This window comes from Simochromis diagramma, unplaced genomic scaffold, assembly GCF_900408965.1.
Source record: "Simochromis diagramma unplaced genomic scaffold, fSimDia1.1 OVJJ01000618.1, whole genome shotgun sequence".
Taxonomy (NCBI): domain Eukaryota; kingdom Metazoa; phylum Chordata; class Actinopteri; order Cichliformes; family Cichlidae; genus Simochromis; species Simochromis diagramma.
The window spans coordinates 7,226,482-7,253,484 of record NW_024387423.1 but is presented as its reverse complement, the minus strand read 5'-3'; the positions used below and the strand labels follow the sequence as shown (position 1 = coordinate 7,253,484).

At 39.9% G+C, this 27,003-nt stretch overlaps 2 protein-coding genes across 5 annotated transcripts; both read left to right on the top strand.

Moving 5' to 3' along the window:
- Positions 1-11,477, top strand: LOC120722223 (nuclear receptor coactivator 7-like). Of its 4 annotated transcripts, none has more exons than XM_040013117.1 (7): positions 1-127; positions 947-1,139; positions 10,215-10,367; positions 10,667-10,819; positions 10,931-11,026; positions 11,154-11,227; positions 11,315-11,477. In XM_040013117.1, exons 1-7 carry the CDS (start codon positions 102-104, stop codon positions 11,451-11,453), a joined length of 834 nt encoding a protein of 277 aa, XP_039869051.1. In that variant the 5' UTR covers positions 1-101; the 3' UTR covers positions 11,454-11,477. The 4 variants fall into 4 exon arrangements, with proteins under 4 accessions (XP_039869051.1, XP_039869053.1, XP_039869055.1 ...); XM_040013119.1 differs by lacking the exons at positions 10,215-10,367; positions 10,667-10,819; positions 10,931-11,026; positions 11,154-11,227; positions 11,315-11,477 and adding exons at positions 2,164-2,304; positions 2,447-2,599; positions 2,711-2,806; positions 2,934-3,007; positions 3,095-4,161; XM_040013121.1 differs by lacking the exons at positions 1-127; positions 947-1,139; positions 10,215-10,367; ... (2 more) ...; positions 11,154-11,227; positions 11,315-11,477 and adding exons at positions 1,146-1,869; positions 2,164-2,304; positions 2,447-2,599; ... (1 more) ...; positions 2,934-3,007; positions 3,095-4,161.
- Positions 11,478-21,534: 10,057 nt separating this feature from the next.
- On the top strand, positions 21,535-24,160 carry LOC120722224 (nuclear receptor coactivator 7-like). The gene is made up of 6 exons (XM_040013122.1): positions 21,535-21,816; positions 22,070-22,222; positions 22,522-22,674; positions 22,786-22,881; positions 23,009-23,082; positions 23,170-24,160. The coding sequence occupies exons 1-6, from the start codon at positions 21,682-21,684 to the stop codon at positions 23,306-23,308; spliced, it is 750 nt and encodes a 249-aa protein (XP_039869056.1). The 5' UTR covers positions 21,535-21,681; the 3' UTR covers positions 23,309-24,160.
- Positions 24,161-27,003: the final 2,843 nt, after the last annotated feature.

Genomic DNA, 27,003 nt, shown 5'->3' with positions numbered 1-27,003 from the left:
GCGGGAATGGTAGAGACTCAAGTTCAAACGCTTCATCAGCGCTGAGAGTCCTGACTGCTTCTTTAAGAGATTTTTATCGGGACATTCATCTCCATTCAGCCATGGGAGTTGCATATAGCGTTGGAGAGTAAGTAGAACAAATCAGTATATCTATGAGCATTGTTATGCTGGGTGCTGGGTGATTATGGTGGTGCGAACTGCATTTGAATCAGACAAAGCTTTAGTTAGTTTCAGCTAATTCAAAGAAGTACACGTGCACTTAAAACTGCAGAAACGCAAAAGATTTTGATTGCACGTCAGATTTCAAGTGCATGCAAAAAGAAACTGTCATGTGAAAATGTTGAAATGAGTGTTCTTTATGTTGGATGCATACATTGTGACATACGCTGAACCAAAGGAAGCAGTCTTAGTCATTGAGTCACTGAGATTTCCTTTCAAGACTTGCTGGCTTGCAGCAAAGAGTCTGGCATGGTAAACCAGAGAGGGATGGAAGAGACTAGAGGGGATTTCTGAACTGTCAGTCATGTCTGATTGAAACTGTAGACAAAGCAGACTCCAACATGGACAGTTGGAAATAGTGATTTCTCATTCCCACACATGTTCCAGGATTAACTCAAAGATGATAATTGCTCAAAAAGGTTAAAACAAGTATAACTGTTGCAGTTTATTTCCAGGTACATCTTAGATTGCAGAGGCTTTTTTTTTATAGTTGTTATTATATTGTAACTTCTATGGAAAATGGAGAAAATGTAGCCTGTGTTGTTATTCAGTATGAGTAACTATTTAGTTTTCTGATATTGCCATGTCATTGTGCTTCTTAGCATTTTACTTGATCTCAGGAACCCTTTAAACTCTTTATCTAAGGTATAAGAAGTCAACCCTCTACAGCTATATAAGTATACTGGTAACCTAAAAACCTCCTAAATTTTATAATTTTTTTTTACAGGGTTGACCACCTCTACACATTCTTCGCGCAGTGGTCACCAGAGGTCTGCCACAAAGGCGACAAGAACCAGTGGAAACCGCATTACGTTATCAAAGACAAAAATCAGAACCACATTCTGGTTGTGGAGAAGGACATCGCAGCGATCAATAAGATCCTCAGCAAGCCCATCAACACCGCCGCTAAAAAGTGGGAGGTAAGATATACACAAAAACACACATTAGTATATCTCGAAGGTTAAACACACACCCTGCAGAACTCTCCAAGAATCAGCTCTCTGATGCTCAGGTGTTCTTACGGTGCTTAAAAATGTTTTTAAACCACCTTTCATTAAAACAAAAAAACCCAAATACTTTTTAGTTTGAATATTCATGGATAGTTATACTTTAGCTCTAAAAAAATATACATAATATTCATATTATGCATTATTCATTTGCACATACTGGTAGGTTAACAATTACAGAAACATAAAACATGATTTTGTTAATTACCAATACTGTTAATTTAGTGCGGCTGTGGCATAAACCTTATAATGGGTGGTGGCCTGACAAATTTGTTGGCAGTTATTGTTAAAAGTTAAAAGTGAGGCTGTGGGAATGCCCTCTGTCTATATATGGTCATCCTGTTTCCTTCTACAAACCTAACACAGATTTCGTTTTCCTGTTTAGTGAGAAAAGAAACTGTTCACTGTCAGAGTTGACTAATGAGCAAACGTCTGCTAAGATTTCCAACCAATAACACTTCAGACATTGAAAGGGAAAGTAACTCAGTGTATATAAAAGAGCTGCTGGATGGCAGTTTGGTTAGCAGACATGTGGTACAGCAGAAAGCAGCGCTTGACAGGGAAATCAGGAGCTATGAAGCGCCTACCAGAAAATATTAAGGTGCTATACATTGCCAGTGACTGTATGGAGCCTTATGTTGAGGTAAGATTACTCTGCTGAATGTATTCATGTTAGGAAGTGCAGTGAAGTTACTGTGGAGGTTCAAATGTTTTTCTGTCACCATACTTTGCTGCTTTGTTGTCATCCAGTAGTTCAGTTATTGTGGTACTTGTGCTCAGTTTTAAATAAATCAAAACTTTTTAATATGCAAGGCCCCTAAACTTTTCTCGAGTAACAAAAATGCGACAGCAGTGAGTATTACTGTGACAGTAAGCAGGGAGCGAATTTGTTTGATGACAATGAATATATCTTTGCAATTTTCTGCTTGCCTCACAGATCATCACTGTGAAAGACTCCAAACGCCGCCAGAGTCTGTGCAGCTCAGACGACTCTGAGGCAGAAGAACTCAGTTACCACGATGTTCTCCCTGTCCTCAGCGACCACAGCCTTCTGCTAGATGACCACCACCTGGAAAAAGTTAGTAAAACTAACTTTCACATTAAACTAGCTGGACATTTGGTGCAGATCACAATCATCAGAGGTTTTTCTCTGAAGGTATTGAGAAAATTATTATTAGTCTGTCAGGACATAATCTGATGAGCAACTCTTTGTCAAACAGCTTGCTGCTCAAATGCCAGCAAGGACCCAGGGTTATCAATGGCAGCTGGTCTACAGCACAGCCGTCCATGGGAGCAGCCTGAAGACTCTGTACAGGAACATGGCTGAGGTGGACAGCCCTGTGCTGCTGGTGGTCAAAGACATGCACAAAAAGGTTTGTATCCTGCTCTTTAGTCTCCAAGAATTTTCTGTACCAAGAAAATTAAACTGATTCCTCCATTACCAGCATCTCCTTTAACAAACTGGTGTCTTGGTGTATTTTCAGGTGTTTGGGGCTTTTTCTTCAGATCCATTCAGAGTCAGTAAATACTGCTACGGTACTGGAGAAACCTTCTTGTACAGCTTCAATCCCAACTTCCAGGTAAGAGTTGAACTTTTATTAATGTTTTACCTCTAGTCTATTTACAGGATGATTTTTCATGAAATTATTTCACTTATTGTAGAAATCTGCGCAGAGTTTAAGATGTTTTTATGTCTTTGTTATCTAGGTATACAAGTGGAGTGGGGTGAACTCGTACTTTGTGAGTGGAAACCGGGATTCATTGCAGCTCGGTGGAGGAGGGTAAGTTATGCAGTTATTTATTTATTTTCCTATCAGAGAGTTTTCAAAGATCTGATATTAAAGTGCTATTGTTCTCTCTGTCTTTAGGAGTGGCTTTGCCCTGTGGCTGGATGCTGATCTGTACCGTGGTTCAAGCTTTTCCAGTCCGACTTTTCACAATGCACCTCTCTCCACAAATGAGGACTTTATTGTACAAGACCTGGAGGTCTGGACTGTGCAGAATTGACTGTGAACATCTAAAAAGCCGAGCTAAAAACAAAGCAGGACCTGTTGTTCTGTGTGGAGCTCCCAGACTTCAAGGCGTGTAGGTCGTTTAGCCACTACTGTACGTATCCTGATGGAGCGCCTGCTGTCGTCTGTGCACATGGTTCAGAGTTCCTCTTGTACAGTATGAAGCCTGCTGACGGGGCTCTCGGGCTTTCTGCCTGCTGGAGCTGTGCCTATTGAAGATGAGTGCCTCCCTGTAATCGTGTAGTTCACGGTCATGCCACTTCAGCTGCAGGCTGCTCACCAGCACCTCTGTGCTAATCCCAGTCCGTAACTGGCACCTGAAGCTCAAAGACCTCCTAGACTCCTAGACAGCATTGAATGAAAAGTTTGCAGCCGCTGTAATGAGATTCAAGATTTAAGAAAGAATCTATTTTTATTTTATTTTTACATCAATGCATATTTATAAAAAGATGATTTTAAAAGGATTTTTTACAGTTTGCATCTTTGTTGAAGTGTCAGTGTGTTGTCATATTAAATTAAGTATTTAATAGTAAAATCACTGTAACACTGGTAGGACCAAAAACAGCTGATCTGGTTTTAACATTTTCCATGTAAGTGAGGACCAAAATAGGAGCGCTGAAAGTAATATAAGGACAACATTGCACTACAAAAGCTGATTGTCTGCTAGATGTGCTGCTTGAGGAAGAAGGGACCTTAAGTGAAAAATGTTCTGCTTTATGTAAATGAAGCAACCAGCCTGTGAAAAACACTTTGAATAAAACGTCAAACACATGGATTTGACGTCAAATAGACAGATGTTTATCATCTGTGCATTTAAATACGCTGTTCAGGAAATGGCAAAAAATGGTACATGACTGTCAGGCAGTGCTGGCACTGCCACTGTTTTCTTGTGAAATCACATTAAAAGTTTGTGTTTCCTGTTATACTCGAGTAGAGGTGTCATTTTTTACTATACGCACTTTCACCACATCACTGAGTTAGTTACTTGTTATGAGGAATACGAAGGGACTAAACCTTGTGTGTCATTTTTAGGTGATTTCCTTATTTTAATCGGAAGCTGAGCTTTCGTGCAAAATTATGAATGAATATAAACAAGGAAATATTTCCGATTGAAGAAGCCTAAATACACGTTTAAATTTTAAATCAAACTGGTAGTCTCACAGACATGAAAACTTCAGATACTTAAGAAAGCTTATCAATCCAAAACATTTTGTACAGTTTTGTAGTAAAATATATTTGTGGAAATTTTAGTCTCATTTCCAGCAACATCAAAATAGTTTCAAGCAACAGAGGACGAAAGAGATATTGTTGTTTGACTGTTGAAAAAAAAGGTAAAATTCACACTTAGCTCAGAGGGAGGAACTGTTTTTCAGATCTGTGGGCCAAAGTGTGTATTATCATTATTACTGGAACATTAGCTAACATTTTAAAAGTCTCTCTTATCAAGTGTGTTTTATCGGCTGTGGTGTTGATGTCAGACGTCAGAGTGTTCACATACCCACTTATGATTCTCTATATTTAGCCAAGTCATCTCAGTCGACGAGATAATAGTCCCATATCAGTCTTTCCGTATTATTCTGACTTATTTCACATGAGCAATCTTCATTGCCAAATGTTGGTTTTCCATTTATTCTTTTCTTTTCAGCTACCTGATCTTAGCTCAGCCGAGATCAGGGATGTCAAACTCATTTTAAATCAGCTGCCACATAGAGCGCACTTTGACCTTAAGTAGGCCCGACCAGTAAAAATCCCCTTTTTGTCAGTGGAAAAAAGTTTACCTACACAGCCAATCCCTGTGATATCTAAATATAAGAAAAGAAGTGCAATTTCAACAGCATTTCTCAGTTTTACCACATAAATAATGAAACATAATGAAAGAAATCTGTCAGCATGACTCTTTGGGCTTCATTTGTAAACAATACATCTGTGAAATTACAGAAAAGGTTCAGATAGCTCATTGCCCAGACTGCCTTGTAATCATAAAGGAGTAATAGCCTATCTACCTTCCTATAAAGATGTTGATTTAGTAACAAATCTTTTTACTAATCATTGTCTTTCTTTTTTAGACAATCAAAACCAGATTAGCTCCTGTTTTAAAGTCGCCCAACTGGATAATTGACAGGATTCCCTTTTGGAAAGTTGAGTAATTATGGAGGAAAACTCATTTACATGTTCATCTCCTTCATTTTATTTAACACTTCAGTTCGAGATGCGAGGGCTGCCTGTTTCTCAGACTTGGTTTCAAAGAGCAAAGGTAACCCCAAGGTACTATTTGACACCATTAGTGATATTGTTGCTTCTGCTCCACCTGTTGCCCAATTTCATGGAATGAAGATTAGATTAAAAAATTTTCTTTCTTCGTTGAAAAAGTTAGTAATGTGAGGAACAGTATCTCTCCTTCTCTGTCTCTGTTGTCTGCTCCAACTCAAGCTAGGCCTGTTATTTTACAGGGAGTGCAGAATTATTAGGCAAATGAGTATTTTGTCCACATCATCCTCTTCATGCATGTTGTCTTACTCCAAGCTGTATAGGCTCGAAAGCCTACTACCAATTAAGCATATTAGGTGATGTGCATCTCTGTAATGAGAAGGGGTGTGGTCTAATGACATCAACACCCTATATCAGGTGTGCATAATTATTAGGCAACGTCCTTTCCTTTGGCAAAATGGGTCAAAAGAAGGACTTGACAGGCTCAGAAAAGTCAAAAATAGTGAGATATCTTGCAGAGGGATGCAGCAGTCTCAAAATTGCAAAGCTTCTGAAGCGTGATCATCGAACAATCAAGCGTTTCATTCAAAATAGTCAACAGGGTCGCAAGAAGCGTGTGGAAAAACCAAGGTGCAAAATAACTGCCCATGAACTGAGAAAAGTCAAGCGTGCAGCTGCCAAGATGCCACTTGCCACCAGTTTGGCCATATTTCAGAGCTGCAACATCACTGGAGTGCCCAAAAGCACAAGGTGTGCAATACTCAGAGACATGGCCAAGGTAAGAAAGGCTGAAAGACGACCACCACTGAACAAGACACACAAGCTGAAACGTCAAGACTGGGCCAAGAAATATCTCAAGACTGGTTTTTCTAAGGTTTTATGGACTGATGAAATGAGAGTGAGTCTTGATGGGCCAGATGGATGGGCCCGTGGCTGGATTGGTAAAGGGCAGAGAGCTCCAGTCCGACTCAGACGCCAGCAAGGTGGAGGTGGAGTACTGGTTTGGGCTGGTATCATCAAAGATGAGCTTGTGGGGCCTTTTCGGGTTGAGGATGGAGTCAAGCTCAACTCCCAGTCCTACTGCCAGTTTCTGGAAGACACCTTCTTCAAGCAGTGGTACAGGAAGAAGTCTGCATCCTTCAAGAAAAACATGATTTTCATGCAGGACAATGCTCCATCACACGCGTCCAAGTACTCCACAGCGTGGCTGGCAAGAAAGGGTATAAAAGAAGAAAAACTAATGACATGGCCTCCTTGTTCACCTGATCTGAACCCCATTGAGAACCTGTGGTCCATCATCAAATGTGAGATTTACAAGGAGGGAAAACAGTACACCTCTCTGAACAGTGTCTGGGAGGCTGTGGTTGCTGCTGCACGCAATGTTGATGGTGAACAGATCAAAACACTGACAGAATCCATGGATGGCAGGCTTTTGAGTGTCCTTGCAAAGAAAGGTGGCTATATTGGTCGCTGATTCGTTTTTGTTTTGTTTTTGAATGTCAGAAATGTATATTTGTGAATGTGGAGATGTTATATTGGTTTCACTGGTAAAAATAAATAATTGAAATGGGTATATATTTGTTTTTTGTTAAGTTGCCTAATAATTATGCACAGTAATAGTCACCTGCACACAGAGATATCCCCCTAAAATAGCTAAAACTAAAAACAAACTAAAAACTACTTCCACAAACATTCAGCTTTGATATTAATGAGTTTTTTGGGTTCATTGAGAACATGGTTGTTGTTCAATAATAAAATTATTCCTCAAAAATACAACTTGCCTAATAATTCTGCACTCCCTGTAGAAAGATTTTTACCCGTGTCCTTACCTGAGCTTGTCAAATTAGTTACTTCAATGAAAGCATCCTTTTGCTCTCTTTATATTTTTAGCTGGATCTTTGTTTAAAAATGTCTTTCAGTCTATTGGTCCCTGTGAGCTTACAATTATCAATACTTCTTTGGTTTCTGGTCAGGTCCCTGTTTACTGTAAGCATGCTGTCATTCACCCACAGTTTAAGAAAAACAAGCTTGACACTTCTTTGCTTAGCAGTTATAGACCAATTTCAAAACTACCACTCATCACTAAGACTTTAGAAAAGGTTGTGGCTAACCAGCTCATAGCTGTTCTTGATGACTACAGCATTCTGGAAAAATTCCAATCTGGCTTTCGTACAGCTCACTTTACTGAAACTGTACTTCTTAGAGTCTCCAGTTACACCTTGATGGAATGTGATGCAGGAGAATGCTCTGTTCTTTTGATGTTGGACCTGACCTCTGCCTTTGATATTGTCAACCATCACATTTTGCTAGATAGGCTGAGACACTGTGTGGGTTTATCTGGGTCTGCTTTGATCGGTTCGCATCTTATTTGTGTGAACGATCCTTTTCTTTGGCTACCTCTAAGTTTATGTCTTCTTCTACTTCTTTTGCATATTCTGTGCCACAAGGTTCTGTATTGGGGCCTTTGCTGTTTTTGTTGTATTTACTCCCTCGTCCGCACCTTCTGAGCACTTTTAAGGACATTTCTTATCACTGCTATGCAGATGAAATTCAGTTGTATATCTCCTTTAAGCCCCAAGATGTTTCCAAGCTACAGATTTTGCATAGGTGCATAGACTTTATCAGAGGTTGGATGGCTGACAACTTTCTTTAACTTAATGAGGAGAAAACCAAAGTCCTTGTATGTGCTTCTCATAATTGTTTGCCCAAGGTTATGGAAAATTTAGGTCCTCTTGCTACATTTGGCAAATCTTCTATTAGGAATCTTGGTGTAACTTTTGACTCAACTCTGACTTTGGATGCTCATGTTAAATCTCTGGTTTGCTCCTGTTTTTATCACTTCCCCAGCAGGTCCCTGAGGTCATGTGATCAGGGCTTGTTGGTTGTCCAGCACACAAGGCTGAAATCGAAAGGTGACAGAGCTTTTGGCATTGTGGCCCCCAGACCCTGGAACTCTTTTCCTTTGAGCTTGAGATCTGTAGACTGAGTGGTCCTCTTTACAAATCAGCTAAAAACTCGTCATTTTAAACTTGCTTTTGGTTCATTTTTGTTTCTATGTTTTAGCTTCTGTGAAACACTTTGTGATTTTTATCTTGAAATGTGCTATACAAAGCCATCTTACAGCTGATATAATCAAAAATAAAAAGTTAACTCATGTAATTACAAACTCAAACTCATTTCTTAGTTTAGCGACAATTTTTTTGACATTTAAAAAAAAAAAAAGCATATCATATTTGTCCTTGTCAGTCGACTGGCCTGCTCCCCTGCTTCTTCTGTGTGTATGTGTGTGTGTCCAACATGCCAGTTTATGGGCAAACATCAGGCCAGAAGGATTTCCCGTCCCGTGAGTACGCCAAATTGATCATCACATTTTTTCTTCATTGGAACCTGGAAAGGAGTGTGTCACGGGAGCGGAGCTGTTGGGAATGATCAAGTGTTGGCGTTTCACCACCAGACGAGCACTGTGCAGGAGTTTGGAGCACCACAGAGGAAGCTACGTCGTTGGAAACGGTTAACTCTATTGTTCTCTATTTCACTGTAAATAAACTCACTGTTGCTAACTGGAAAGTCCTGCATTTGCATCCTGTTCTTGCACTGAACCTGACAATAATATTACATTAATCATGGAATAAAAGTACAAGATTTCTGACATAAAATCACATAGTAAAATCCAATTAATAAAAGTACTTTCCTGAAATTTTAAGCCTCATTAATTGCATTACAACAGTATAGGACAAAATTATTAGGTAATTTCACTGATTTTACACATGCAAATACATTTTTTAAATATAAAAATCTGTAAAAGAAATATACAATTTAAAGTTAAAAATCTTTACGTTATGATCCTATTAAAAGCACATGAATTTACCGTATTTTTCCATAATGGCAAATTTAAATTCTTTTTTTTTTCTTGCACCCGAGTTGCTGAAATCCTACCACTTTTTACATTTTTTTTTCTTTTTTGCTGATGTACATAATGACTCTTGGATTTAAAAATCCACTCTGGTGGTATACAGATGCAATACTATAAACAATTTTGTTACTGAATAATTTTTTCAGGAAATAATTAACAAAGGTCTTCCAAAGTTGATATTCTCAAGCTCTCTTACACTCAGGCATTTTTACACAGCAAGCCCTCCTTAGTGACTTACAGTAAGTGCAATCACAGAGCTTGGCAGTTATCCCTGAGGGTGTAGGGTCTATATATGGACATCCTCTTTCCCTCTACATCCCAGAACCAGACGTCACTTTCCTGTTTAGTGAGAAAAGAAACTATTCATTGTCAGAGCTGACCAATCAGCAGACATCTACTCAAATGTCTGACCAATAAGCCTGCAGACAGAAAGGGAAAGTAACTCAGTGTATATAAGAACTGCCTTCATGGCAGTTTGGTTAGCAGACATGTGGTACAGCAGAGAGCAGCGCTTGACAGGGAAATCAGGAGCTATGAAGCGGCTGGCAGAAAATATTAAGGTGCTTTACATTGCCAGTGACTGTATGGAGCCTTATGTTGAGGTAAGATTACTCTGCTGAATGTATTCGTGTTAGGAGGTTCTGTGGAGGTTCAAATGTGTTCTGTCACCATGCATTGCAGTTTTGTTGCCATTCAATAGTTCTGGTTTTGTGGTTTAAATGATTTGCAACCTTTGTACTTAAGGCCATTAAACTTATATATGTAATGCAGTAAAAACTTCCCAAATAACAAATAAAAGGAGAGCAGTGGATAGCAGTGTAACATGATGACACTTTTTCTGCTTGCCTCCTTCAGATCATCACAGTGAAAGACTCCAAACGCTGCCAGAGTCTGTGCAGCTCAGACGCCTCCGAGGTAGAAGAGCCCGAGTACCTGCTGGAAGTTGATGATGATCTTCCTGTCCTCACTGACCAGAGTCATCTGCTAGATGACTATCACCTAGAAAAAGTAAATAACACTCATTTATATATATGTGTGTGGATCACAGCTATCAAAAACAATCATCTAAACAATCGTACAATTGTTTAGATGATTTTCTGCTTCACCATCTCCAAATTTACAACTAAAATTTCACAACAGTCATTATTTATGACATAAGCGGCAGCATTGCCTGGAAGTTGTGCTCAGACCGTAAAGTTTTTTATGCAAATTGTAGACAGTCAAGCAGAAGAACAGTGTTGATTTTAGATGGAGTGACGCATTAGTCTGTCAGGACATGATCTGATGAGCAACTCTTTGTCAAACAGCTTGCTGCTCACATGCCAGCAAGGACCCGGGGTTATCAATGGCAGCTGGTCTACAGCACAGCCGTCCATGGAAGCAGCCTGAAGACTCTGTACAGGAACATGGCTGAGGTGGACAGCCCTGTGCTGCTGGTGGTCAAAGACATGCACAAAAAGGTTTGTATCCTGCTCTTTAGTCTCCAAGAATTTTCTGTACCAAGAAAATTAAACTGATTCCTCCATTACCAGCATCTCCTTTAACAAACTGGTGTCTTGGTGTATTTTCAGGTGTTTGGGGCTTTTTCTTCAGATCCATTCAGAGTCAGTAAATACTGCTACGGTACTGGAGAAACCTTCTTGTACAGCTTCAATCCCGACTTCCAGGTAAGAGTTGAACTTTTATTAATGTTTTACCTCTAGTTTATTTACAGGATGATTTTTCATGAAATTATTTCACTTATTGTAGAAATCTGCACAGAGTTTAAGATGTTTTTATGTCTTTGTTATCTAGGTATACAAGTGGAGTGGGGTGAACTCGTACTTTGTGAGTGGAAACCGGGATTCATTGCAGCTCGGTGGAGGAGGGTAAGTTATACAGTTATTTATTTATTTTCCTATCAGTGAGTTTTCAAAGATCTGATATTAAAGTGCTATTGTTCTCTCTGTCTTTAGGAGTGGCTTTGCCCTGTGGCTGGATGCTGATCTGTACCGTGGTTCAAGCTTTTCCAGTCCAACTTTTCACAATGCACCTCTCTCCACAAATGAGGACTTTATTGTACAAGACCTGGAGGTCTGGACTGTGCAGAATTGACTGTGAACATCTAAAAAGCCGAGCTAAAAACAAAGCAGGACCTGTTGTTCTGTGTGGAGCTCCCAGACTTCAAGGCGTGTAGGTCGTTTAGCCACTACTGTACGTATCCTGATGGAGCGTCTGCTGTCGTCTCTGCACATGGTTCAGAGTTCCTGTTGTACAGTTTGAAGCCTGCTGACGGGGCAGCTACTGTAATGGGATTCAAGAAAGAGTCTATTTTTTTTTAATTTTTACATCAATGCGAGGCGCGTGTGCCGTTTAGTCACTCAGATGTGCAGATGGAGCATTTGCGGATTTTAAAAAACAGCATTGAATGATAAGTCTACAGCTACTGTAATAATATTCAGGGTTCAAGAAAACATTTATTTTTATTTTATTTTTGTATCAATGCATATTTATAAAATGATGTGTTTTTTTTACAGTTTGCATCTTTGGTTAAGTGAGTGTGTGTTAACAATAACTGGTTAATTATATTAACCAGTTATTGTTAAAATCAGTATAACACTGTAGTGTAGTGTAGTGTAGTGTAGTAACACTGTTAGGACAAACAATTTTAACTGGTTTTAATGTTTTCCAGTCAAATCTGTGGCTGCTAGTAAGGACCAAACTAGGAAAGTTGAACAACATTGCACTACAACAGCTGCTGGATAAGCTGGATGTGCTGCTTGAGGAAGAAGTCAACTGAAGTGTAAAATGAAAAATTCTTTTTTTTTGTAAATTAAGCACCAGCTTGTCTATTTGGAGAGAAAAGTACTTATGAAAACATCAAATACACACACATGCCCAGTTGTTTATTTTCTGTCTTTTTACATACACTGTTCAGGAAATGGTTAAAGTTTTTCTATGACTGTCAGGCAGTGCTGGCACTACCACTGTTTTTTGTGAAATCCCATTAAAGGTTTATGTTTCCTGTTGAAACTGAGTAGATGTCATTTTTTACTGCATGTTACATCAGCAAGGTATTTAATAAGAAGCACGTGTTACGAGAAACAAACTGAGAATGCTAAATATCAGATCTGGGTAATGTTTCTGTGTAATATTATATATATATTATGTGTAATATGAAAGAATAGAGAATTACTGACAAATACTTGCAATGTTAAAATATATATTTATCAAAACCTGCAGTCTCACCAGACATTAAACTGTTCAGTTATTCAAGAAAAGTCATCCATCCAATAGTTTTTGTCCATTGTGAAGCTTCACAGGTTTGAGATGATACTGCTCAATGACCTAAAAAATCCTGAGACAAGAAAAAGAAAAAACAACATTATTCTGTATATTTGTGGGAGATATCGTGTTATTTCCAGCAACATCAAAATAGTCTCAAGCAACCAAGGATAAAGGAAAGTTGTGGGTTGATTGTGGAAAGGAAAAAGGTGACACAGAGTGATACAGAGGGGGGCGGCTGTTTTTCACATCTGTGGGACAAAAACAAAAGAAAGGTTACATTACTGTTACTTTAACATAAACTCAAAAAAACAAAAACAAAAAAAGTCCAATTATTCAAGTAATTCAGCCCATTTTCTGGCTATCATTTGCGGTGTTGTATTGTTGTTGTTGGTGTATCATATTCAGTGTTGGGACTAACGCGTTATTAAGTAACGCGTTACAGTAACTACGTTATTATTGTGGTAACGAGCACGGTAACTAGTTATTATGCCAAAACCCGGAACGCGTTACTCGTTACTGGGATTTAGATAGGCTCGTTATTCGTTACTTCGTGTGGTGGCTATCGCGGAGCTTCCACAGATTCAATAACATTAGCAAGTGGTGGAGGCCAGCAGGTGGATGAAGGAAAAGGGAGGCAAGAGGAGAGACCCGAAGCGGCCGCTGGTCCGAGAGTGTCAGGTGAACTGAACTTCAGGTAAGAAGTTATGACCTGCAGTCCATCTGGGTCAGATATGAACCAAGTTTAGGTGGAGTTTATTTTCGTTATGCTGACTTTTTCGTACTGCGTGCTAGCTAGCATGACGGAGTTTCTATACAGCTGGGTGGGTGCTATGTTACTAATGTTGAACTTTATTTTGTTCATAAGGTTAAATATTAGAGTTGCCAACCGTCCCGTAAAAAACGGAATCGTCTGGTATTCAGAGAAAATATTACGCGTTTCGTATTGAGGTGAAAAGGAACAGTTTGTCTCCTCTCCCTCTCCTGTTTCTACTTCAATCATGAAACTGATCAATGATCAGCTGATCGGCTTTTCTCTCTTGTTTGTTTATCGCCCACTTTGCGCCAGAAAGAGGAAAACAGCGGATGTCGCGGTAAACAACAGCAGCACTTTTAAGCTTGATCAGCTGTTGTTAGAATTTATTTAATATTAATTTCTAGTATCAGCTGATGTTTGCTGGAGCCACAGCTGTAAACCTGCTGGTCATGATATGGTTTGGTTATGTGATGAGAGGGAAACATGAAGATGAAACCAGGAGATGTCCTTACTGAATCATCAGAGCTGTGATGGAGAAACAGGTTTACCTTTTAGGTGACATGAATGAGTTGAAGGGAAGTTATGAACTGTTTCTGAGAGATAAATAACACCAGGATCATACACACACACACACACACACACACACACACACACACACACACACACACGTATATAAATGTCTCCCTCTGTCCCTCTGACGAAGCAATCCTTTTTCTTTTCCTGAAACTGCAGATTTCAATTTGACAAAAAGTAATTCTGAAATAAAACTGCAAACTTAATGTTTCTAATTTGAAGCAAGCAAAATCATAGCTGTTCATCCCAGCTGGCAAATAATTCAAAAACAAACAAACTGTATTAAACTAATAAAGGTTGAGATCAAAAATGTCAAGATTCAACTTTCAGAATTAACTCAAAAAGAATCTGTATCAATACTAGAAATGAATCAAACAAAAGCATGATTTAATTTAACAATCAATTCAATGGTAGTTATCTCAGAATCAAACAAAGCAAACATGACAATGAATTTAGGAATTGACTCACTCAGTTAACTACATATTAAACAGATAAGAGTCAAAGAAAACCATTAGAGTAAAACAGAATAGCAATTAACTGTTAATGGTTATCAATTAAATCAATTATAAGATCAGGCTAAGATCAAATGTAAAAGCGAAACAACTAACCCCAAGACCACTTACTTGTCATCAACCAGTAAAAGAAAATAATCTAAGATCACCTACTCTATTAATAAGATCAACTGAAAGGATCAGAAACAAATACAGTTAAATCTATAGCTGTCAGTTGATTACTGACTGATAACAAAATCAATTGAAACCAATCAATATTCCAAGACAGGCAAAAAAACAAAAAACAGTTAACTTTTTAGCTGTTTCCCGATATCAGAGATCAACTTAAGAGAGAATCAGAATACAAAACCAATTATGAGTTAACTTCTACTGGTATTAACTGATAACAACTGATGGCAAATCAATAGAAGAATCAGAACACAAAATGAACATAAATCAAATACCAGTTAGTTCTATAGCTGCCAACTGATAACAGAAAACAAAAATGTAAAGGAAACTCAGAATACAAAGTCAAATAGCAGTTACAGTAACTCTGTATGTATTAAATGATAACAACTGATAACAAATCTTACCCATGCGCTCCAGAAAAAAACTACACTGAGAGCTCTCACAACTCACCCACCCACACACACACACACACACACACACACACACACACACACACACACACACACACAGGTTTGATCACGTGATTTAGCAATTTAAAATTGCTTTTAAAACCAATTTCCTTGTTAACCATAACCTAAACTTGTAATTCCAACTTCATGCATAAAGCATGTATCATATCATATAAACACTTTATCATTTTGACTGAGAGGACTTTGACCACTCACCGCTCACATTTAAATTTGGTATGTATGCAATTTTGCAGATTTCGATAGAAACAGGCTCGGCTTGCCGTTTCTTTGAAGGCCTTCTGTGACAGTGACCGGAATCAGGTGTCTCTTTAGTTCTGGCGTCTGACAGCAACTCCATCAGAAGCCTTCCCAGTTGTCCTTTTCTCCTTTCCAACTGAAAAAATCAGGTTGGGGTCACCAGTTTGTCGTGTACAAATTTTTTCAGAAGGAAGTACAGGAGAAATATCTGTCGTTTAAAAGATTTAATTTGCTTTGGCAGTTGAAATTACAAGTTTCAGTGCTGGACCTCTGTGTGAAATCAACCATCTGTCTTCACACAAAGCATGACCCTCATTGCAGTTTTTGTACTGCGACAATAGCAAATGATTATTATGGCTATCTTCTTCCAGAAGCAACGTGGCAGTCATGCTGTTTCCTTACAAATCCTCTCTGTTCACGTCCACTTCTTGTCAGCCTTCTATCTGCTCCTTTTTCCTGGAATCAAAAAGACAGGCATAATAAAGGCTCTCCCTGCCCAGCCTTTATTATTTAATATTACTGATTCTAATATCTAGTTCAGGACATTCGTTTGGACTCCGTTGGCCCAGAGAATGGCCCAAGTGTGATATGTAAGCATGCTGCAAATTCCTCTACACTACTATGTCAACCCCCAATATGTCAGCCAACTCATAACGCTAGACGAAGCTTTTGACCCTAAAGACACATTTATGAAAACACTGCCTTGTGTACACAAAAAAATGAAAACTGCTTTTTAAAATCATTTTCAACCCTAACAAAATACACAGTAATTTCCCCCCTTCCAAAACCTTTGCGTGCCCTTTGTAGTCGACAGCTGGATTTTGTTGTGGATTTTTTTGCGACATATATACCTGTATACACTGGACATATACTCACATATATACTATGTAATCATATATGCTCGTATACACCATATATGCCTACACTGGAGTGTATAATGGAATCACTGTGATAAGCATTTAACCTACATGATTGAATCACAAGAGCCATGTATTTAGGTCAAATATTATCTACAATTATATTGATGAAGCTTGTTGTTTTGTTTATTTTTTTATTCTTTCATAATCACATGTTGATTAATACTGTTTGAAATGTAGTAATTAGGATAAATAATGGGAATAGTGCTTGGATAGTTGTGTAACACAAGTGTCGGAAATGAAAAACGAACAACGTGACTCAACAACCTAGTACCTTTTAATGCTGTCAGAGGATGAGGTGGAGAATGGTCACACCTCTGAGCTTTCTCAGAGGAGGACAGCTTTTGAGGACCCTGAGCAGAGACAGTGTGACAGCGCCTAACATCCATAAGAAGAGGAACTGTTTAATATAGGAGACACAAGATTGTAGCCATTACAATATCATCTCGAAGGAGATAAAGAAAGCTTTTTAGTTGAATACACACAGTTTGATTCGTTTTTTATCCAGTTGATTTATGCAATTTATGTAAATCTAGACGTCTCCTGTCTTTATCACTTTACTTTCAACTATAATGAAATTGCGTTGATAATTTTCTAGGATGAAACATAAAAACAGGACAAGCAGTCCATCGAAGTAACAAATGATCTCTTGATGGGGGGAGGAGAATAGAGCCCCTTCAAAAGTGAGAACTCTAAAACAGAATGCATGTTGCAGGCTGCCATGGATAGGAGATCTCCTTTTCCCCTCACAGGCTGGTGTCCAGTATGATAACTGAGAAACCAAATCCCACAACTTCACAGCCCTACTTCTTGTCCATAATGGACTTCGGCTGTCATCATTTTGACTCTGATCAGGCTGCTCAAAACCTGGTGTGTCCTTCATCTGAACTCTCACCTTCTTTCTTTGATATCTGGCCCTCCTCCACCTCATCTCCTGGCAGCTCTGAGTCCACTTCCACATTTCTGAGTAAAATTCCTTCTACCTGACTCAGCCAGCATATCATTCTGTGATAAGACAAGACCTAATGTCCACCTCAAGAGACAGAAGATAAAAAAAAAGAATGACAATTTTGAAAAACAAAACAAAACAATAATGCAACATGTTTCTTTGAAATACAATACTTAGATTATCTTAAAATAACAGAAAAGACACTGAAGGAGAAACACAAGGGAGGCATAAAATACAAAATGTAAACAAAACTATAAGCAGGAACTAAGAGCTTGAGGCTAATTATAAAAAGGAAAATACACAAAGAAAATAGAAACACTAAAGAAACTAAGACTATACAGTGGGGCAAAAAAGTATTTAGTCAGCCACCGATTGTGCAAGTTCCCCCACCTAAAATGATGACAGAGGTCAGTAATTTGCACCAGAGGTACACTTCAACTGTGAGAGACAGAATGTGAAAAAAAAAATCCATGAATCTACATGGTAGGATTTGTAAAGAATTTATTCGTAAATCAGGGTGGAAAATAAGTATTTGGTCAATAACAAAAATACAACTCAATACTTTGTAACATAACCTTTGTTGGCAATAACAGAGGTCAAACGTTTACTATAGGTCTTTACCAGGTTTGCACACACAGTAGCTGGTATTTTGGCCCATTCCTCCATGCAGATCTTCTCGAGAGCAGTGATGTTTTGGGGCTGTCGCCGAGCAACACGGACTTTCAACTCCCGCCACAGATTTTCTATGGGGTTGAGGTCTGGAGACTGGCTAGGCCACTCCAGGACTTTCAAATGCTTCTTACGGAGCCACTCCTTTGTTGCCCGGGCGGTGTGTTTTGGATCATTGTCATGTTGGAAGACCCAGCCTCGTTTCATCTTCAAAGTTCTCACTGATGGAAGGAGGTTTTGGCTCAAAATCTCACAATACATGGTCTCATTCATTCTGTCCTTAACACGGATCAGTCGTCCTGTCCCCTTGGCAGAAAAACAGCCCCATAGCATGATGTTTCCACCCCCATGCTTCACAGTAGGTATGGTGTTCTTGGGATGCAACTCAGTATTCTTCGTCCTCCAAACACGACGAGTTGAGTTTATACCAAAAAGTTCTACTTTGGTTTCATCTGACCACATGACATTCTCCCAATCATCTGCTGTAGAGAGAGCATCCATGTGCTCTCTGGCAAACTTCAGACGGGCCTGGACATGCACTGGCTTCAGCAGCGGAACACGTCTGGCACTGCGGGATTTGATTCCCTGCCGTTGTAGTGTGTTACTGATGGTGACCTTTGTTACTTTGGTCCCAGCTCTCTGCAGGTCATTCACCAGGTCCCCCCGTGTGGTTCTGGGATCTTTGCTCACCGTTCTCATGATCATTTTGACCCCACGGGATGAGATCTTGCGTGGAGCCCCAGATCGAGGGAGATTATCAGTGGTCTTGTATGTCTTCCATTTTCTGATGATTGCTCTCACAGTTGATTTTTTCACACCAAGTTGCTTGCCTATTGTAGATTCACTCTTCTCAGTCTGGTGCAGGTCTACAATACTTTTCCTGGTGTCCTTCGAAAGCTCTTTGGTCTTGGCCATGGCGGAGTTTGGAGTCTGACTGTTTGAGGCTGTGGACAGGTGTCTTTTATACAGATGATGAGTTCAAACAGGTGCCATTCATACAGGTAACGAGTGGGGGACAGAAAAGCTTCTTACAGAAGACGTTACAGGTCTGTGAGAGCCAGAGATTTTCCTTGTTTGAGGTGACCAAATACTTATTTTCCACCCTAATTTACGAATAAATTCTTTACAAATCCTACCATGTGGATTCATGGATTTTTTTTTTTCACATTCTGTCTCTCACAGTTGAAGTGTACCTCTGGTGCAAATTACTGACCTCTGTCATCATTTTAGGTGGGGGAACTTGCACAATCGGTGGCTGACTAAATACTTTTTTGCCCCACTGTATATATACTGAAACCAAAACTTGAACAGAGAAAAACACTGAATCAAAGACTCATAACAATTAGGCAGTTATTGACTGTAAAGGATTTTCATCCAAGTACCGTATTTTCACGACCATAAGGCGCACTGTGCTAAAAGGCGCAGTCTCAGTTATGTGTGCCCTTACTGTATTTAACACACACATAAGGCGCACTGGACCATAGGGTGCATACAAGTACCGTATGCGTATTTAAAAATAAAGCGGGAGCAAACCTGAATTCGGTACCTTACTCACATTTTTATTACCAATAATCGTCATCATCAACAACACAGAAGCATACAAGTGTGCGTATTTAAAAATAAAGCAGGAGCAAAACAAAGTTTGGTACTCACATTTTTATCATCAATCAAACCCATCGAAGTCCTCATCCTCTGTGTCTGAATTGAACAGCTGCGCTAAATCTCCATCAAACATGCCAGGTTCACTGTCTTCACCGTCAGAGTCACTTTCCGTGCCGTGCGGCTCCTCGGAAACGATGCCGGCTTTTGCGAAAGCTCGAACAACAGTGCCAGCAGACATGTTAGCCCAAGCATCTACAATCCATTGGCAAATTGTGGCGTAACTCGCCCGGCGCTGCCTTCCACTCTTAGTGAAACTGGTCTCCACCGGTCATCCATCGCTCCCAGGCCGCTCGCAGCCTTACTTTGAACGGGTGGTTCACACCGATGTCCAGCGGTTGGAGTTCCTTTGTCAGGCCTCCCGGAATGACAGCAAGCTCACAGTTCATTTGCTTCACAAGTTTTTTCACATCGGCTGTGAGATGGGCACGCATAGAGTCACAGATCAACAGCGATGGTGATGCGTGGAAAAAACCACCTGGTCTCCTTACATACACCTCCCTCAGCCAGTCTTTCATCATTTCCTCATCCATCCAGCCCTTTTCATTTGCCTTAATGATGATTTCTGCTGGAAACTTATCTTTAGGCAAAGTCTTTCGCTTAAAAATCACCATAGGCGGCAGTTTCTGTCCATTAGCATGGCAGCCAAGCACAACAGTAAAAGAAGACTTTTCATACCCCGTTGTGCGTATCGCTACCGTGCTGGTCCCCTTCTTCTCCACAGTGTGACTCACCGGGATGTCAAAAGTGAGCGGGACCTCGTCCATGTTTGTGATGTGGCTGGGCTGGATGTTTTTGTCGCCGATGTGTTTGCTGCAGTAGGAGCGGAAGATGGCCAGCTTTTCCTTATAATCCGCTGGAAGTTGCTGCGCTACCGTAGTCCTGGTCCGGATGGAAAAATGGCACCGTTTCATAAAACGAAAGCACCAAGATGGACCTCCTTGGAAATGTTCAATGTTCATCTCTTCAGCTAGTGAAACTGCTTTTAGCCGAATGGTGACCGTCGAAACGCTTCTCCCGCTCGCTCTTTGCTCGATGATCCACCGCTCGAGTCTTTCCTCCAACTCGAGCCACCTCGCCTTATGTCCGCGGAAACTCAGCTGCGTTTTCTTGACCTGCCGGAGCTTGTTTTCCAGCTTCCTCCATTTGCGAACCATCGATTCGTTAATCTTAAGTTCTCTCGCCGCTGCTCGATTTCCATGTTCCTCCGCGTAGCTGATGGCCTTCAGTTTAAACTGTGCTTCGTAAGCGTGTCTCTTTGCCATTTTCAGGGTTGTTAAAACAACGATGTCCTGCATAATGCACATACCTGTTCTTTTATACAGGTATGTGCGATTGTCCCGGTATATACGATCAACGCCCACACTTCACCCTTTAACGTTCTCATGGTGTTCTCTACTACGTCCTCCTTACAACACATAGGGCGCACCGCGCTATAGGGCGTGCCGCACTTTTTGATGAAAATCTAAGACTTTTAAGTGCGCCTTATGGTCGTGAAAATACGGTATTTAGAAAAAAAATAATTCGATTCAGTGTGACGTTCGTTTGTACAATTACTTTTGAGTCTGTCTAAGTGACTTTTGCACGTTTGGCAATGCAAAGTTGACCACCTCTACATTATCTTTGTGCAGTGGTAACCAGAGACCTGAAGCTACAGCAAGAAGAAGAAGTGCAAACCACATCATATCATTAAAAAGAAAATCAGAGCAAAATACTGGTTGTGGAACACCACGTTGCAACAATCAACAAGCTCCTCAACAAGCCTTTCAACCCCACCTTTAAAAGCTAGGAAGTAAGATTTGCACCAACCTGCTCCACTAAATGTGGAAATAATTAACAAAGGTCTTCCAAAGTTGATATTCTCAAGCTCTCTTACACTCAGGCATTTTTACACAGCAAGCCCTCCTTAGTGACTTACAGTAAGTGCAATCACAGAGCTTGGCAGTTATCCCTGAGGGTGTAGGGTCTATATATGGACATCCTCTTTCCCTCTACATCCCAGAACCAGACCTCACTTTCCTGTTTAGTGAGAAAAGAAACTATTCATTGTCAGAGCTGACCAATCAGCAGACATCTACTCAAATGTCTGACCAATAAGCCTGCAGACAGAAAGGGAAAGTAACCCAGTGTATATAAGAACTGCCTTCATGGCAGTTTGGTTAGCAGACATGTGGTACAGCAGAGAGCAGCGCTTGACAGGGAAATCAGGAGCTATGAAGCGGCTGGCAGAAAATATTAAGGTGCTTTACATTGCCAGTGACTGTATGGAGCCTTATGTTGAGGTAAGATTACTCTGCTGAATGTATTCGTGTTAGGAGGTTCTGTGGAGGTTCAAATGTGTTCTGTCACCATGCATTGCAGTTTTGTTGCCATTCAATAGTTCTGGTTTTGTGGTTTAAATGAATTGCAACCTTTGTACTTAAGGCCATTAAACTTATATATGTAATGCAGTAAAAACTTCCCAAATAACAAATAAAAGGAGAGCAGTGGATAGCAGTGTAACATGATGACACTTTTTCTGCTTGCCTCCTTCAGATCATCACAGTGAAAGACTCCAAACGCTGCCAGAGTCTGTGCAGCTCAGACGCCTCCGATGTAGAAGAGCCCGAGTACCTGCTGGAAGTAGATGATGATCTTCCTGTCCTCACTGACCAGAGTCATCTGCTAGATGACTATCACCTAGAAAAAGTAAATAACACTCATTTATATATATGTGTGTGGATCACAGCTATCAAAAACAATCATCTAAACAATCGTACAATTGTTTAGATGATTTTCTGCTTCACCATCTCCAAATTTACAACTAAAATTTCACAACAGTCATTATTTATGACATAAGCGGCAGAATTGCCTGGAAGTTGTGCTCAGACCATAAAGTTTTTTATGCAAATTGTAGACAGTCAAGCAGAAGAACAGTGTTGATTTTAGATGGAGTGACGCATTAGTCTGTCAGGACATGATCTGATGAGCAACTCTTTGTCAAACAGCTTGCTGCTCACATGCCAGCAAGGACCCGGGGTTATCAATGGCAGCTGGTCTACAGCACAGCCGTCCATGGGAGCAGCCTGAAGACTCTGTACAGGAACATGGCTGAGGTGGACAGCCCTGTGCTGCTGGTGGTCAAAGACATGCACAAAAAGGTTTGTATCCTGCTCTTTAGTCTCCAGCACTTTTCTGTACCAAGAAAATGAGACGGATTCCTCCATTACCAGCATCTCCTTTAACAAACTGGTGTCTTGGTGTATTTTCAGGTGTTTGGGGCTTTTTCTTCAGATCCATTCAGAGTCAGTAAATACTGCTACGGTACTGGAGAAACCTTCTTGTACAGCTTCAATCCCGACTTCCAGGTAAGAGTTGAACTTTTATTAATGTTTTACCTCTAGTCTATTTACAGGATGATTTTTCATGAAATTATTTCACTTATTGTAGAAATCTGCACAGAGTTTAAGATGTTTTTATGTCTTTCTTATCTAGGTATACAAGTGGAATGGGGTGAACTCGTACTTTGTGAGTGGAAACTGGGATTCATTGCAGCTCGGTGGAGGAGGGTAAGTTATACAGTTATTTATTTATTTTCCTATCAGAGAGTTTTCAAAGATCTGATATTAAAGTGCTATTGTTCTCTCTGTCTTTAGGAGTGGCTTTGCCCTGTGGCTGGATGCTGATCTGTACCGTGGTTCAAGCTTTTCCAGTCCAACTTTTCACAATGCACCTCTCTCCACAAATGAGGACTTTATTGTACAAGACCTGGAGGTCTGGACTGTGCAGAATTGACTGTGAACATCTACAAAGCCGAGCTAAAAACAAAGCAGGACCTGTTGTTCTGTGTGGAGCTCCCAGACTTCAAGGCGTGTAGGTCGTTTAGCCACTACTGTACGTATCCTGATGGAGCGTCTGCTGTCGTCTGTGCACATGGTTCAGAGTTCCTCTTGTACAGTTTGAAGCCTGCTGACGGGGCAGCTACTGTAATGGGATTCAAGAAAGAGTCTGTTTTTATTTTATTTTTACATCAAAGCATTTTTATAAAATGACAATTTTAAAAGGAATTTTTAAAGTTTATATCTGTGTTTAAATTCAGTGTGTCTTCATATTATATTAACTATTTAATTGTGAAATACTGTAACACTGGTATGAACAAAAACCGCTGATCTGAGCTGGTTTGAACATTTTCCATGTAAGTGAGGATCGAAATAGGAGCACTGGAAATAATTTAAGGGCAACATTTCACTACAAAAGCTGATTGTTTGCTAGACATGCTGCTGGAGGAAGAAGGGACCTTAACTGTAAAATATAAGTTCTGCTTTGTGTAAGTGAAATGCCAGCCTGCCTGTTTGGAGAGAAAAACACTTTGAATAAAATGTCACATACATTGCCTAGTTGTTGGTTATTTGTTTATTTAAATACACTTTCAGGAAATAGTAAAAGTTTATATATGACTGCCAGGCAGTGTAGGTGCTGCTACTTTTTTCTTGTGAAAAAGTTTCCTGTTGATACTGTCGCTGTAGTCAGCAGTTGTTACGAATAACGTCAAAATATCATGTTACTGATAGTCTGATATTGCCTCTGTTCCTTTGTTAATTGTTCTTTCTTTTGAAGAACTACATTAAAGTTTTTTCTTCCTTCTTACAGTTGCTTTCATGTTTCGCTGTAACAACTTTCACCATATCACTGAGATAAAATGTGTAAACAAGTAAAAAAGTATTGAACATATCACCAATTTTCTCATTAAATATATTTGTAAAGGTGCTATTCACACAAAACCCATCCAATCCACACGTTATGTGTAATAATGGGGAAAAGTATTGAACACACTTTCAAAGATCTATTCAAAAGCCTTTGTGCAAAAGCCTTGTTGGTGACTACAGCTTAAAAATGAATCCTATATAAAGAGAAACTAGTCACATACGTTGCCGAGGTGTGATTTTGTCCCATTCTTCCACACAAACAGTCTTGATGGTTCAGTGGACCCCTTCTGTGAACTCTGACCTTTAGTTCTTTCAATAGAATTTCATTTGGATTTAGGTCAGCTGATTGGCTGGATTATTTTACCAGCTTTATTTTATTCCTCTGAAATCTCTTTGGCTCTGTGTTCGGGATCATCAGTCTTGACGAAACGTCCACCCTTGTTTCATCATCATCATCATCCTGGCAGCAGATACATTTTTTCATTCATCCTTCCGTTAAGTTATATGAAGCATGCCAGTGTTGTGTGCTGATACGTATGTTCACGTAGTTGCCAACATCTGGTTAGAATTTCATGTCAATAAAATTCTAAGAAACATATTTACTTAGAAAACTGTTGACATGTTCAATATTTATTTTACCTGCTGTAAATACCGAAAGAACGCACTTCAGATATTTAAACAGAGAATCCATCCAGGAAGGAAAATGGTTCAATGGCCTACACTCTACATTTTTGAAAAAAACCAAACAAACTGTAAAAAACTGTGGACTTTACGGAGCCCCGCAGGGGACATGGGAGAAAAAAAAATTAAGACGGACTTTTGCGAGATCTCGCAAAAGTCCGTCTTAATTTTTAGTCGCAAAACTAACTCGGGATCTCGCAAAACAAACTCGGGATCCCGCAAAAGTTGAATTCCAACAATGGCGGCAGCTACTTAGTTGTAATATTACTCTTTCTGGGTCACAAAATACACTTTTAAGATATTTTGAGGCGTGAATTTAGTTGTGTAAACGTCAGATACCTGCTCGGTTAACAAGACATCACATATTTGCAAAAGTGCTCCGACGTTTTCGGAGATCTGACACCCACTATCTCGAAGCTAACGGGAGATCGAGACCTACTACAGCCGGGAGGAACACCGCTTTCCCGGCACATCGTGCCTCGACCTCCCGGTCGGCTTCGAGCTGGCAGCCTCTGAAGAATGCGACTAAAACTTTTGCGAGATTTCGCAAAAGTTTTAGCCCTGCGGGGCTCCGTAGGACTTTGAAAACTGACTAAAATAAAAGTATAACAGAAATATCCTTAATTTTATAATCTGTTAATTTAGTAAAATGCATTTCCAACTTGCCTGATGAGGCACTGCTAGACTTGATTATTGTGAATCAGGATGTCTACAAGCCTGTGAGTCAACTGTTTTCAAGAAGCATGTGTTTTTTGTAATACCTGTACTTGTTTGACCAAATTTTTCCTCTGACATAAAACTTCCATATCGTAATATTTGAAAAAAGAAAACAAGAATAAACTAAAACTGGTACTGAAACTAATAAAAACTAAAAAAAAAACTAAACATTTTTAAGCAATAAAAAGTACAGTTCAAACTAGAATATCCATCCCTGGAAATTAACTGAAAATAAAATGAACTAAAAAAAAATGTCAGTACGAAATTAAGAAAAAGTACTCCGAAAATACAAAATCATAATAACTGTAATAATTGTCAGTCTGTCGCAGGGCTAACACATTGAGATAGACAACAATTCACACTTACAGCCAGTTTAAATTCACTAAACAGAGAACACACACAGAGAGGCCCGAGCCTGGCTTTGAGCCCAGAACCTGTGCTGATCACCACGCTACAATCATCAGCCGCTTCTGTTTCAAAGAAACTAAACAAAAGCATTGTGATGAGAAGCCATGATTAAAAGGTACATACAGTAATGACTAATGATTTTAATTTGTTATTGTGTTGCACAGAATACATCAAGCCCAGCCCAAACAGGCTTTCAAGACCCCCCGCAACCAGACATCACAGCCAGAGTAGCACCTGTGCCAAGATGGTAACTGAAGTCAGCTATGAGGTGGGGCCTCCATGGATCAGAACGAGATGTCTAGCAAGTGGATTGAGATGTGGGGGATTTGGGGGGCCAAGTCAAATGGTAAATGGTCTGTATTTGTATAGTGCTTTACTTGGTCCTAAGGACCCCAAATTGCTTTACACAATCATCCACCCATTCACACACTGGTGATGGCAAGCTACATTGTAGCCACAGCCGCCCTGGGGCACACTGAGGCGAGGCTGCCGGATATTGGCGCCACCGGGCCCTCTGACCACCACCAGTGAGTTTGAAGTCAACACTTCAAACTCACTGTTGTGCTCTTCAAACCATTCTTGAGCCGTTTCTGCTTTGTGGCAGATTGTGGGAAGGCCCTGCTGAAAGAGGCCACAGCAATCAGGGAATGTTATTTCCAGGAAAGGGTCTGCAACAATGATTAAATAGGTGGTACGTGTCAAAGTAACATTCACATGGACCTAAGTTTTCCCAGCAGTACATTGCTCAACACTGTGAAAGAAAAGAGAAAGACCAGGTCATCTTCTTCCATTGCCAGTATGGATGTAATATATCCCACCCACTAACAGGTGCTGTGATGAGGAGATGATCAACATTATGCACCTGTTATGATATTAAGCCTGATCGGTGTATAATAATATCATGGCATGCTACAGCTCACTATGTGATTTAGTCCAAAGAAAAACTTTTTTTCACATTTTTGCCTGACTGCTCAAGAA